The 12,926-nt window shown below is 48.7% G+C and overlaps 1 protein-coding gene across 1 annotated transcript in view; it reads left to right on the forward strand.

The window, feature by feature from the left end:
• Window positions 1-12,634, forward strand: part of LOC139047664 (delta-like protein 1) — an 80,826-nt gene extending 68,192 nt beyond the window's left edge. Inside the window, exon 7 of the mRNA XM_070521543.1 lies at window positions 8,739-12,634. Within this exon, the coding sequence (XP_070377644.1) occupies window positions 8,739-9,094 (356 nt within the window). The 3' untranslated portion in view covers window positions 9,095-12,634. The remainder of the gene's footprint in view (window positions 1-8,738) is intronic.
• The last annotated feature ends 292 nt before the right edge of the window (window positions 12,635-12,926 follow it).

Raw genomic sequence — 12,926 nt, forward strand, 5'->3', positions numbered from 1 at the left:
GCCCCGCAGCCGCTCCTGCGCCCGGAGCCGTGGACCGAGTATTTTTGATTGCGACTGTACAGCTACGTTCAGAAGTTCGCTCGCTCTTGCCCCCATTGTCAGCGCCAGAAATCTTCACCCCGCCTCGCGCCAGCCGTTCTGCAACATTTAGCTTGCCCTACCCGGCCGTTCGGGCGCGTCGGCATCGATTTGTATGGCCCTGACATCGGCTGGAAACCACTGGGCCATTGTGGCAGTCGACCACCTCACGCGATACACCAAAACTGCCACCCTTACGGCAGCTGCAGCGCGCGATGTTGCCTCCTTCCTGCTGCGTCGATTCATCCTGCGCCATGGGTCGCCTCAGGGACTGCCCAATGATCGCGGACGTGTCTTCCTGTTGGAGGTAGTTGAAGCCATTTTTAAAGAGCGCCACGTTGTTCATCGCACAACTACGGCGTACCTTCAAGGGGAGTGGGGTAGCGCGATTAAAAGACGGGACAAAAGAAGACACATAGGGACACACACAGCGCTATTTCCAACAATGTTTATTATCGAGAACCAGGTTGTACTTATACACTCAGCCAACATGAGTCACAGCCGCTCTCTCTCTCTCTGAAAAAAAAAGCTCTCTCTGAAAAAGAACTGAAATTTTTGCGCATGCCTTAACATATCACATGATGTATTGTTATATCATCATGTTAATCACATGTTAATCACATCATATCACATTGTTAATCTGTTCACGTGGCTGTGACTCATGTTGGCTGAGTGTATAAGTACTACCTGGTTTTCTATAATAAACATTGTTGGAAGTAGTTAGCACTGTGTGTGTCCCTATGTGTCTTCTTTTGTCCCGTCTTTTAATCGCGCTACCGCACTCCCCTTGAAGATGCATTACCAACAAGCCCACACTCCAACCCTCGTGTACGGCGTACCATCCTCAAACCCATGGCCTTACAAAACGCTTCAACGGTACGCTCGGCGACACGGCGTACCATCCTCAAACCAATGGCCTTACAAAACGCTTCAACGGTACGCTCGGCGACATGTTTACCATGTATACGGCGCCTCCGACCAGACAAATTGGGGCGCCATTCTGCCATTCGTAGCCTATGCGTAAAACACGGCTACTCAGAGCACCACCTGCTTTTCACCCGTTTTCTTACTGTATTTTCGGTACCCGTCGCACACGTACCGTCGACATAATTCTACCATACCGGCCGGGTGCGCCTGAATGTGCGCCCATTTCTGCCACGGCAAGACATGCTGAAGAGTGCCGCGATCTCGCACGGGCTTTTACCCCCAATGACCAAGAGCGCCAGAAGAGCACTCGTGGTGACACCACTTGTGCGCCCACCTTCCTTCCTGGAGCGCTTGTGTGGCTCTCGGTTCCTTCCGCTGCACCTGGTCTCTATTCAAAACTACTGCCCAAGTACGAAGGGCCCTACCGTATCGTCGAACGCGCATCCCCCGTCAACTGCGTGATCAAACCCGTTGAGTAGTCTTGGGACATGCGCTGTCGTGGACGAAACATTGTCACCGTCGAGCGCCTCAAGCCGTACTATGATCCATTCATAGTAAGGAGCTGTGAGGTCGCCGGACGGCTCCGTTTTCGCTCCAACGCTGTGCTGGGCCATGCTCTCCAGCGCTTTTCTCGGGGAACGCCGCTCGTGCAATCCGTGCCCTGCCCTAACGGTAGGCCCAAAACGCTGGTGATTAACAAACACCTTTACTATACATACACACACTGTCAGGATTGGGGGCTCAATCCCATGGTCCGTGGTCCTTTGCCAAGATTGGAGTACGGCATGAATTCGGAGTTAGCTGGCCCATGCCGTCGTCCAACTTATTTACGCTGAGATCGTTGATGAAGTGAAGAACTGCTTCTCATCGAGAACGAGGAAAAAGGGTTTATTTACAGAAATTAAATCAGTCTAACATGACTGCTTGAGAAAAAGAGTAACAGTCCAACATGACTGCATGAGAGAAGTGACTCAGTCTAACATGACTGCTCAAGAGAAGTGTCCTCAGCATTCGCACAACCACAGTTTTTATACACTCGATCCGCCGGTCCTACGACGCGGCGACTGTTCGTTTACTCATCACCAACGCACCGCTGCTCTGCAGACCAGTTTACGTACACAAAGGCAACCGCGCTCTGATGTCCGACGACGACGTTGTCAGGGTGCCGTTCCGGGAACTATCGACGCCGATCGAGGGTCGCTCGTTGTTCCGTGCCACGCCAAAACGTGAGACGCACCAAAATACGTCGTCCCCACGGCAGTCTGTCCCTGCGTGTCAAATCAGCTCCGCGTTGGGGAACTCCGGAATCATTGTTCACGCACCGAACCAGTTCCGTCACAATGTCGAAGGGGCTGGAGGAAGGCGGCGGATTCCAGCGCAAAGGTCGCTTCTTTGAACGCCTCGCAGCTGCAGCGACGGAGAGGGAGAGGTGCGCGTCTTGCACCCCTTGTCGTAATCGGGTGGCAAGGTGGCAATCCTGCTCAGCGGCTCGCCATTCTTGACAGCGCCTCCATGGCCCGAAAAATCTCGACTGTCTAGCGCTGACAACCGCTAGGCAGGAAGAGAACGGCTGCTGGTCAGGGGGGGATTGATGTCTTGGCTCGCAGCGACCACTTGTGCATTGATGTCACCGCCCCAAAACATCCAACAAGGACAGGCAACTGCAAAATGAACCCCACAACACGGCTCTGCGCCGAGATGGCGTGCATTGGCTATCACTTTAGACTCGCTAGGCTTCAAAAAAAAACAACAACAATATAAGTGCAGAAACAAAAAAAAAATGCTACATTTCACTATGCCAATTTCTGAAGCAAATTCCTGCTGACAAATTCAGCAATTAATGGAGGGAATTCTGCTGAATGAGAGGGGATTTTCTTCGCCTAAAGAAAAGCTAACACTAGTAACCCCAAAATTTAGGCGGGACCCTCAAACGCAGAATTCAAATTAGCCTGCTCAAACCATCCGCATTGCTATGCAACTTTCCCTTCTTATATCTAACGGAGAAGTTGTACTCTTGGAGAGTGAGGCTCCATCGGAGCAAGCGGCCGTTTTTGTGTGACATTTGATTGAGCCACGTCAGAGGACAGTGGTCGGTCTCGAAGATGAACTTCGCTCCGTACAAGTAACACGACAACTTCTGGGCGGCCCAAACCAAACAAGCGCATTCCTTCTCTGAAGCGCTGTAGGCTTCCTCTCTTACATTTAGTTTACGGCTGGCGTAGAGGATAGGATGCTCCTCGTTATCGTCGCCGACTTGACTAAGTACCACGCCCATACCTCTGTCGCTTGCGTCGCATTGAACTATGAATTCCTTTGTGTAGTCTGGCGCGCGAAGCACAGGGCGAGAAACCAATAGCGTTTTCAAACTTTGGAAAGCGTTCTCTTTGTCCTTATCCCAGTGTACGTTACTCGGTGCTCCCTTTCGGAGGGCGTCTGTTAATGGACTTGCCAATTGCGAGTAATTCGGAATGTACCGTTGATAGTACCCCACAAGTCCCAAAAATGAACGAACGTCCGTTTTCGTGCGCGGCTGAGAAAAATCTCCAATCGTCGCTATTTTCAGCTCAGCCGGCCGTCTCATGCCCTGACCAGCAACATGGCCCAGATAAGTAACCTGCGAACAACCAAACCTACACTTTTCCGCTTTCATCGTTAAGCCGGCTTCCCTCAACCGTGAGAACACCTGTTTGAGGTGCGATACGTGTTGTTCCCAGCTGTCTGAAAAAATGGCTACATCATCAAGATAAGGTAAGGCGAACTCCTGCAAGTCTTTTAGGACAATATCCATTAACTTAGAGAAGCTAAACGGCGCGTTCTTCAGCCCGAAGCTGAGTGCGAGAGGGCGAAAAGTGCCTACAGGCGAGATGAATGCGGCATAGCGGCTGGCACTTTCTGAAAGGGGAACTTGCCAGTACCCCCGCACGAGATCTATAGTTGAAATGTATTTAGCAGCGCTAACTCTTTCAATTCGTTCCTCAATGTTGGGTATCGGGTACAGCTGATCCCTAGTGATCGCATTTAACTTCCTGTAGTCAACACACGGACGAGGGTCCTTGTTAGGGGTTTCTACGAGTATTAGCGGTGACGTGTAGTCCCTCTCAGCGGGCTCAATAACTCCCAACTCTAGCATGCGCTGTATCTCTGCCTCCATAATCTCTCTCTGTCTTGGAGACACCCTGTAAGGTTTTGATCTTACTGGTTCGGTAGAGGTCAGCTCAATTTCATGCGTTATCAGTTCGGTTCTACCCGGCCGATCGCTGAATCTGTCGAGATATTCCCCCAACACCCCTTTTAGCTCATCTAGCTGCTCAGGTCTTAGAGCATGCGAGCTTACCGAGTGTTCTACTACTTCTTCTAGGCCGATTTCAGAGTTGGAGGTTGCCCTATACTCCTTAAACTTGGTACCAATGCCATCCGGCTCTTTGACAGTATAGTTAACGACTCCGCTCCGCTCTACATACGGCTTCATCAAATTACAGTGATATATCCTCACTTCCTTCCTGCGACCGGGCATTCTCAAAGCATAGTTAGTTTCTGAAAGTTTGTGCAACACTTTAACGGGCCCGTCCCAGTGAACTTCAAGCTTGTTCTTTCTTGAAGGTTTGAGGATCATTACCTGGTCTCCGGCGTTAAACGTACGAAGCCTCGCATTCCTGTCGTAATAGAATTTGGCGTTCTTTTGAGCTAGTGCCATGTTCTTTCCGACTAGTTCTTGGGTTGCGCTTAGCCGTTCCAGTAAATTTAGCACGTATTCAACCACGGTTGGTTCTCCCCTCTTTCCTCCCACATCTCTCTTAACATTCTCAGTGGAGACCGGAGTGTCCTCCCATACACTAGTTCTGCTGGTGAGAACCCTGTCGCCTCATGTGGAACCGTTCGCAAAGCAAACAAAGTTGCCGGCAGACAGTTCTCCCAGTCCTCCTTGTGCTCGTAACAGAGCGCACGCAAAACTCGCTTAAGCACCGAATGCCACCTCTCTACACTGTTTGACTGAGGGTGATAGACAGAACTGTGTATTAACTTTACCCCGCACTTTTGCAAGAATGTGGAAGTCAGTGCGCTCGTGAATACTGACCCTTGATCTGCCTGAATTTCGGCTGGAAACCCAACTCGTGCAAACACTGTCAAAAGCGCGTCTACTACTTCGGTGGAGCTGAGCTCTTTCAAAGGGATTGCTTCTGGAAACTTGGTAGCCGGACACAGCATGGTAAACAAGTACCTGTAGCCTGATTTTGTTTTTGGAAGAGGCCCTACCGTGTCGATTACAAGTCGTCTGAAAGGCTCTGTTATTAAGGGCACTACCTTCAGTGGAGCTTTCCAAGTCTCTCCTGGTTTACCAGAACGCTGGCAGGCGTCGCATGATCTTACAAAGTTTTCTACATCTTTGAAACAGCCAGGCCAGTAGTATTCCATAAGCAATCTTTCCTTTGATTTGTTTATGCCTAGGTGGCCGGACCACCCATTTCCATGACAAAGACTCAAAAGGTCCTCCCTATACTTAGTAGGTATGACTAACTGATCTAAAATCCTACCCTTTCGATCTCTGTAATGCCGATACAACAATCCTCCTCTCTCATGTATCGTTACGTTGCGCCTAGCAATGCCTTCTTTATCTGTGTCACGTAATTTAGCTAAGCTCGCATCATTCTTTTGCTCAGCTGCCAGTGACTCTCTATCCACGCGTAAGAGTTGATCAAAGTTCTTTGAGGCCGGTGATAATAACGACCCTGTCTCGCTTGTGAGCGCGTCTGCTTGCTCTTCCTGCAGGCTAGAACTCTGACACTCTATTGCTACGCTCTCATTGAGCTGGTCAACTGGCAGGCTCTCCTCAACTGTTCTTTTGTCCCTCGGGCCTAGCTCGGATTCGGGTATTGAAGCTATCCCCTTTTCTGCTTCAGCTGGAGGAGCTTGAGCATTTTCAGCCGAAAGCGCCGCGATCTTACGAGCTTGGCCTCTGGTCAATGCCTGTACTATGCCCTCTCCCAGTTTGAGCCCTCTGTCACGCAGTAACTGATTCGAACGATTCGAAAAGATGTAGGGATACTGCAGTGACAAAAATTTGGAAACTGCAGCCTCAGTCTCTAGCTCCCCGAATGGTCCACTGATTTTGACTTTGGCCATGGGCAGACACACGCTGTGTTCTTCTACAACCTGTTTTATCCATGCTACTTCTCCGGTGAAGTCATCTACCATCACGTAAGACGGATGGACAATGTCCAGCGTGGCGGCACTGTCTCTTAGCACTCGGCATGGTTTTCCATTAACTTGCAGGTTGTGGAGATATGGACTTAAAAGTACCATATTTTCATCTTTTTCCTCCACGTAGGAAAAAACTACGCTAGACTTCTCGCAGTTTACAGCTATATGTCCCAGTTTGTGGCATTTGTAACAGCGAATTGGTCTAACAGATTCGAATTTTCTTTTCTGTTCTTTTTGTGCGGTTTCTCCGTTAAGTTTCTCCTCGCTCTTTTCTGCGGGCTTTTCCGCCAGGTCTACAGGCTCGGATCGTCTAGTTTGCGCACCCTTTTTGAACGGAAATGGTTTCCGCGGTCCATTTCGACCGTCCCAGTTTCCCTCCTCGGCGTTCAATTTTCTACGGGTTGCGTACTCTTCGGCTAATTCAGCCGCCCTTTCCACAGTGTTTACATTACCTCTGTCTTGCACCCACAGTTTCACAGCTTGGGGGATGGTTTTGTAAAACTGCTCTAGACACATGCATTCAATGATCATGTCTCTGCTGTCGTACGCTTCCGCGCTTTTAGGCCACTCGACTAGGTTGGCCTTTAAGCTATACGCAAACTCCGGATAGCCCTCGCTATCTTTCTTGCCTGTGCTCCTAAACCTTTGCCGAAAAGCTTCGGCTGAAAGGCGGTATTTCTTCAGGAGACTAGCCTTAACTTTTGCATAATCATATGCATCCTGCACACTCAGTCTGGCGATTACTTCCGCTGCCTCACACGGCAACATAGACAGCAACCGCTGTGGCCATGTACTCGGGCCGAAGTTCATCTTTTCGCAAATCCTTTCAAAATTGCTTAGGAACAAGCCTATGTCGGTCCCGACCTCAAATGGCTTTAATAGCCTGTCCATGCGGTATGATTCTGCCTCACTTGATCGTCCCAGAGCGCCTTCACTTCCTTGAGACAACTCCAAACGTTTGCTTTCAAGTTCAAGTTGCATTTTTCTTAACTCGCGATCTTTATCGCGTTCCTCCCTTTCTTTTCTCTCTCGTTCTTCTCTCTTTTTCAGAAGTTCAAACCCCAGTTCAACTTCTTCCTCACTGGCCTGTTCGGAAATGATATGCAATAATTCTGATTTTAGCATTTCCTTACGTACATCTAGGCCCAGTTCCTCACCAACAATCAACAACTCGTCTCTCAGCAGTGTCCTTAACTCCATGACTGCTGCTTTACTGCCTTGATTCTGCTCTCCAAATCTAGCTAGGAAAACACAACCTAGCTAACACACAACAATCTAGCTTCCCTACTGTTCTAAACAGAACAACCCCAAAATGAAGCCTAGAGAGTCAAAGCAAAAACCAAGCACTCACCGCAGATACAGCACCATGTCGCAAAGTCCATCTCACCGCTGTCAGCCAGTTGTCAGGATTGGGGGCTCAATCCCATGGTCCGTGGTCCTTTGCCAAGATTGGAGTACGGCATGAATTCGGAGGTAGCTGGCCCATGCCGTCGTCCAACTTATTTACGCTGAGATCGTTGATGAAGTGAAGAACTGCTTCTCATTGAGAACGAGGAAAAAGGGTTTATTTACAGAAATTAAATCAGTCTAACATGACTGCTTGAGAAAAAGAGTAACAGTCCAACATGACTGCATGAGAGAAGTGACTCAGTCTAACATGACTGCTCAAGAGAAGTGTCCTCAGCATTCGCACAACCACAGTTTTTATACACTCGATCCGCCGGTCCTACGACGCGGCGACTGTTCGTTTACTCATCACCAACGCGCCGCTGCTCTGCAGACCAGTTTACGTACACAAAGGCAACCGCGCTCTGATGTCCGACGACGACGTTGTCAGGGTGCCGTTCCGGGAACTATCGACGCCGATCGAGGGTCGCTCGTTGTTCCGTGCCACGCCAAAACGTGAGACGCACCAAAATACGTCGTCCCCACGGCAGTTTGTCCCTGCGTGTCAAATCAGCTCCGCGTTGGGGAACTCTGGAATCATTGTTCACGCACCGAACCAGTTCCGTCACAATGTCGAAGGGGCTGGAGGAAGGCGGCGGATTCCAGCGCAAAGGTCGCTTCTTTGAACGCCTCGCAGCTGCAGCGACGGAGAGGGAGAGGTGCGCGTCTTGCACCCCTTGTCGTAATCGGGTGGCAAGGTGGCAATCCTGCTCAGCGGCTCGCCATTCTTGACAGCGCCTCCATGGCCCGAAAAATCTCGACTGTCTAGCGCTGACAACCGCTACATATATATATATATATATATATATATATATATATATACGTGTGTGTGTGTGTGTGTGTTGATCCGTCAGTTGCACTGCGCCTCTCGATGAGGCAGGACCTTTGTCGATTGAGCTCCTGAACAACACTTTGCAATGCGGTGAACACGGTTTATATCATGGATCCGGGACCTTAAAGAGGTGCTAAGTAAATCTAACGCATTTCTCCCGCATTGCGCCGCTAGATCGTCACTGAATGTGTTCGTGCGTGTTTTAGCCCAGCAACTCGCCTCGCCCCCACCATGTATGCCCTTTTCGTCCTCGCAGCGGTGTGCTCGCCCAAATGCCATCACGAGCACGGTTACTGCGCGCGGCCGAACGAGTGCCGATGCCGGGTCGGTTGGATGGGCGAGAACTGCAGCCAGTGCTGTCCGTACCCGGGTTGCCGCCACGGCTCGTGCAACAAGCCCTGGGAATGCACCTGCGAGCCAGGCTGGGGCGGAATGCTGTGTGACAAGCCTCTTCCACCCGCGTGTGAGGCGACCGACCCGCCACCATGCGCCGAGGGTAGCACGTGCGTCGACATGCCAGACGGCGGCTTCAAGTGCGCCTGTCCAGAGGGCGCGCAGGCGTCAAATTGCACTGCCGCCGCCTCGGATCGGCGGGTCACGATGCTACGGTAGCGCCACCACAAGGCGGCGGTGATGTTGTGAAGCGTGTGCGCCTTATTATTTATATTTTGGGGGGAAAGAGATTGTAAATACAGCGGCGTTGATGTCTGACACTTGCTTTACTGATCTGTCCGATCAGTTGAGCAGCCAGTCATAGACGCGAAAATTCTCGGTCGACCAATATTTCATCAGTCGCACGAACACACAGCCTGCTTGTTCCATCTGCGAAGTTGCTTTTCGGCTGTCCGACCAACTTATCAAACAATCAATCTATCCACCTGTCATCAGCCAATCAACCATTTAGTTACGTTTGTCATTTATACTGCGCAAATCTCCGGCACTATATGTGGCAGAAGTACACTTCACTGCGTTTTTGCCGCTTTGTGTGCTCCAGCCACTCCTACAGCAAACGCCCACCGTGATCGTTAGTTCATTAGACAGTCATTTTATAAACCAGTGTATTATCTTAGCCGATCAAACGTCGATGCACTCATTTAGTGAGCGTGCCGATAATTTAACCGGAAGATCAACGTGTGAATATCGCAAAGCCGATAAAGATAACATGCGCGTTAGGTTGTTAATCTAACTAGGGGTCACTGCGTCGATCTATTGATTAGTATAACTCATGCGAGAACGTTGTTCTCACCCACATTATGTAAATTCCTCAATAGGTTAACTCGGCATTCATTCTACTAAATCTACCATACGATCAAACGACCTCGATCTGTATTTAAATGTTCAATCTCTCAAAAGAACGGTCTCATCAAAAACAGTGCGTTACAATACTGCGCTTTTTAATATGCAATATGATGTGTCATTGATTACTGAAATTGAGTTAAGATGCTTAGATTCAGCCTTATCGGTCTTAGGTGCACGTTAAAAGGAATTGGATAATAAAGCATTATTTTCAAGATAAATCTTGAATACCATTAACTCCAGCCTGTCTCCATAAGTGTTTTTTCCTGGAATGCTAAACCTAAGACCGAACTAATTAGTGAACATAATAGCTCCGAATCTTCATTTCACCGTCGAATCATTTCGTGTCTCCAGGCAAATGAGGCCGTGTAGCTGGCACTTTCATGCGGCAAACTGAGCTGTCATCCTCGCAGCTCAGTTTTAGTAGTAATATCTTTCGCGAACGCGGTACTGGTTGTTGAGCCATTTCCGTGACGTCACGTCGGCCTCGACCGCGTAACGTCTGACATATGGAGAAGACAATGCCACATGGTAAAAAAAAAAAAAAAGAAGATTCACCTGAGTTTTATCTCACTGCACTTTTTTTTTTTGTAGCCTCAAGAGATGAAAGGAATATTAGCGCCCAATAAAACACTGCATGGCGTCAGCTTGACGGTTACTGGCTGCGCTCGAACCAGCGCACACGCGCAACAGCCATCGCGCAACGCTTATATGTCAGCAGCGGGAAGCAGAGCGCTGCCGTACCTCCAGCAACCCTTGCCGATTCTAAAGCTCTATCGTTGTATCAAATTTATTTAGCAATAAAGAAGCCAACGTCAAATATCGTAGGAACCCTCGACGCGCCTTGCAGGTTATGGGGGTGGCCTTTAGGAGTCTTCCTGTGCACTATACGGTACTAAGCTGTGTGCGACAACCTTGAAAAATAAACAACGATCGTTAATCTCTTATAGCGCTCTTCTACGATAATTCTTCTTACAAGCATCATGAGATTCGCATGGAAAAGGCGAGCGACTCCAGTAACGCACAAAACACGATTCACGTTAGATTAAGGAGGTAATGGAAAAAAGACGCGTGCGGGAAATGTGTCCTACTGCTTTGGTGAACATGATCACGACATAGTACACCCGTGCCCGAACGCCTTCCTTTGCAGCAGCAAGCAAGCGCCTGCATTCTTGGATGTAAGCAGTGCGGCACAAACATATCATGTAGAGGGACGCTCATTTCGCACCCACCACACATTCACTGCGGCGTATCAGCCGCGTGGTGCATCCAGGCCAGCTTACGTGAGATACGCGTTAAAAGGAGATGTGATAAAGAACGCGCAATCCACCCGTAAAAACGTTTCGTGAGCGCGATCAGTGCCAAACAAGCAAACATGCTGCGCGGGTGCTCGAACGGCCAAACGCTGTGTTGGCCTCGACACGCAGTTTAAAATGAAGGAACGCGGTGGTCGAGGTTTTTTCTGTCTTGATATATACAGTGTGCCGTCATTCATCATGGGTGGCGAGCGACTGTTTAGAAGCACGACATAGCTTCATTAACATCTTTTTTTCTGTGTTCAGATTTCTCAAGCTATGTAGTACAGTGTGATCCACAGCGCGGCGAGGTCGCCGAGCGCACGAAGAATATTCGACGGCAATGGCTGTGACCTGCTTAAGAAATAGTGCACAATTGCTGCACCCTGAACTCGTGGAGGTAACTTGCGCTGCCCAGTTTCGCTGTTCCTTAAAGGCACGATAAATAAATCTAATATTGGAGGAGAGATTCTCTATCGCTGAAAACGAGGCGAGATATGTGGCTAAGCCACGATTAATTTCATGGACCGAGTCCCCGTCTTGTCACAGATTATGGCTCATTTGAGCTGCTAAACAAAAAGAATTGAGTTCGAAAGCAAACAAATACTCGTGGCGGAATCACATCGTGGACCCTCTCCCAAGAAAATTAACAAACGATAACGCTAAAATATAGCAAAATTGGCAACTGACGGGACGCTATTGGTGCTCTTTCGGCACCGAATTAAAATAATAATGAAAAGAGACGTTAAGCGTCGTATTTTTAAATAATGCTGGAGCCTTTTACTCTGAATGAGCATATAGAAATTTACAACAAAAATATTATTACCATTGGACTGGTATAACGTTTCTATTTAGCGCTCGTTTAATATGCAGGTTGTCCCCAGGTTTCTAGCACCACTTCCTTAGCACTGTTCAATCAACTGTGATGTCATTGTGCACGAGCCTTATATTTCTTTCCGAAATCGAGACCGAAAGCACTTTACTGGATATTGGGTTCATAAATCTGAACGGAATTGTGAAATTCTCGGCTGTCCTTAGCAATTAACAGTGACAGTTATATCTATAGGTTATGCTCTAAGAATAGAACAATTAATTATGAAATCTAACTCTCCTATCCCGATTTATCGATAAATCATTGTTATTGCAAAGCTGTTACAAATTACATTCACTTTATTGACCTAAGCACAGTGAGCTTGTCGACTAATCATGGCAGTAGATGGAACATCTCAATCGGCTTTTACGCGAGAAAAAAAGAAAATGGAAAGGAACGTCCGCAATATATTTGTTAGGGTAAGGATACAAGTTGATGGCAAATGTACTTTAACAAATAAAACGTGAAGCCGCTTATTTATGCGCCTCTGAATTACAAAATGACTGGCATTAAAACGTGTGGCAAACAAAAGAAAACCTGTTCGCGACATGCTTCTCAACTGCGCTGTTCATGTCGACCGCCGCCATGGCGAGCTACCCCTTCGAATAGGTGGGTTGGCGTAATGAAACTTGCATCTCTGAGCTGTATGTATTTATTATTTATTACATTAAAGAAGCAGTTGCGAATTTCTCTCCGTGTGTTTCTTTCTTCATTCTCCCGCAGTACAGGGAGGAATGCACGACTCTTCTGGCACGCACTAAGCCACTGTCCACGTCGCGCTCAAATTACGCACATCCCACGGTGCGTGCATTTTAATGTGTTCAGGAAGTACGCGCCGCCTATGGGGATGACAAGCAGAAACTACACACAATTTATCGGAACTATACTCGCAGACCCCCGCAGGGGCATCTGCGTAAGCAGGCGTTTGGTGTGTTGCGACACCACGTATCCGAGCACACGAGGCTTGGACCCTCCCGCGTCT

This window comes from Dermacentor albipictus, chromosome 7, assembly GCF_038994185.2.
Source record: "Dermacentor albipictus isolate Rhodes 1998 colony chromosome 7, USDA_Dalb.pri_finalv2, whole genome shotgun sequence".
In the NCBI taxonomy this organism is placed as follows: domain Eukaryota; kingdom Metazoa; phylum Arthropoda; class Arachnida; order Ixodida; family Ixodidae; genus Dermacentor; species Dermacentor albipictus.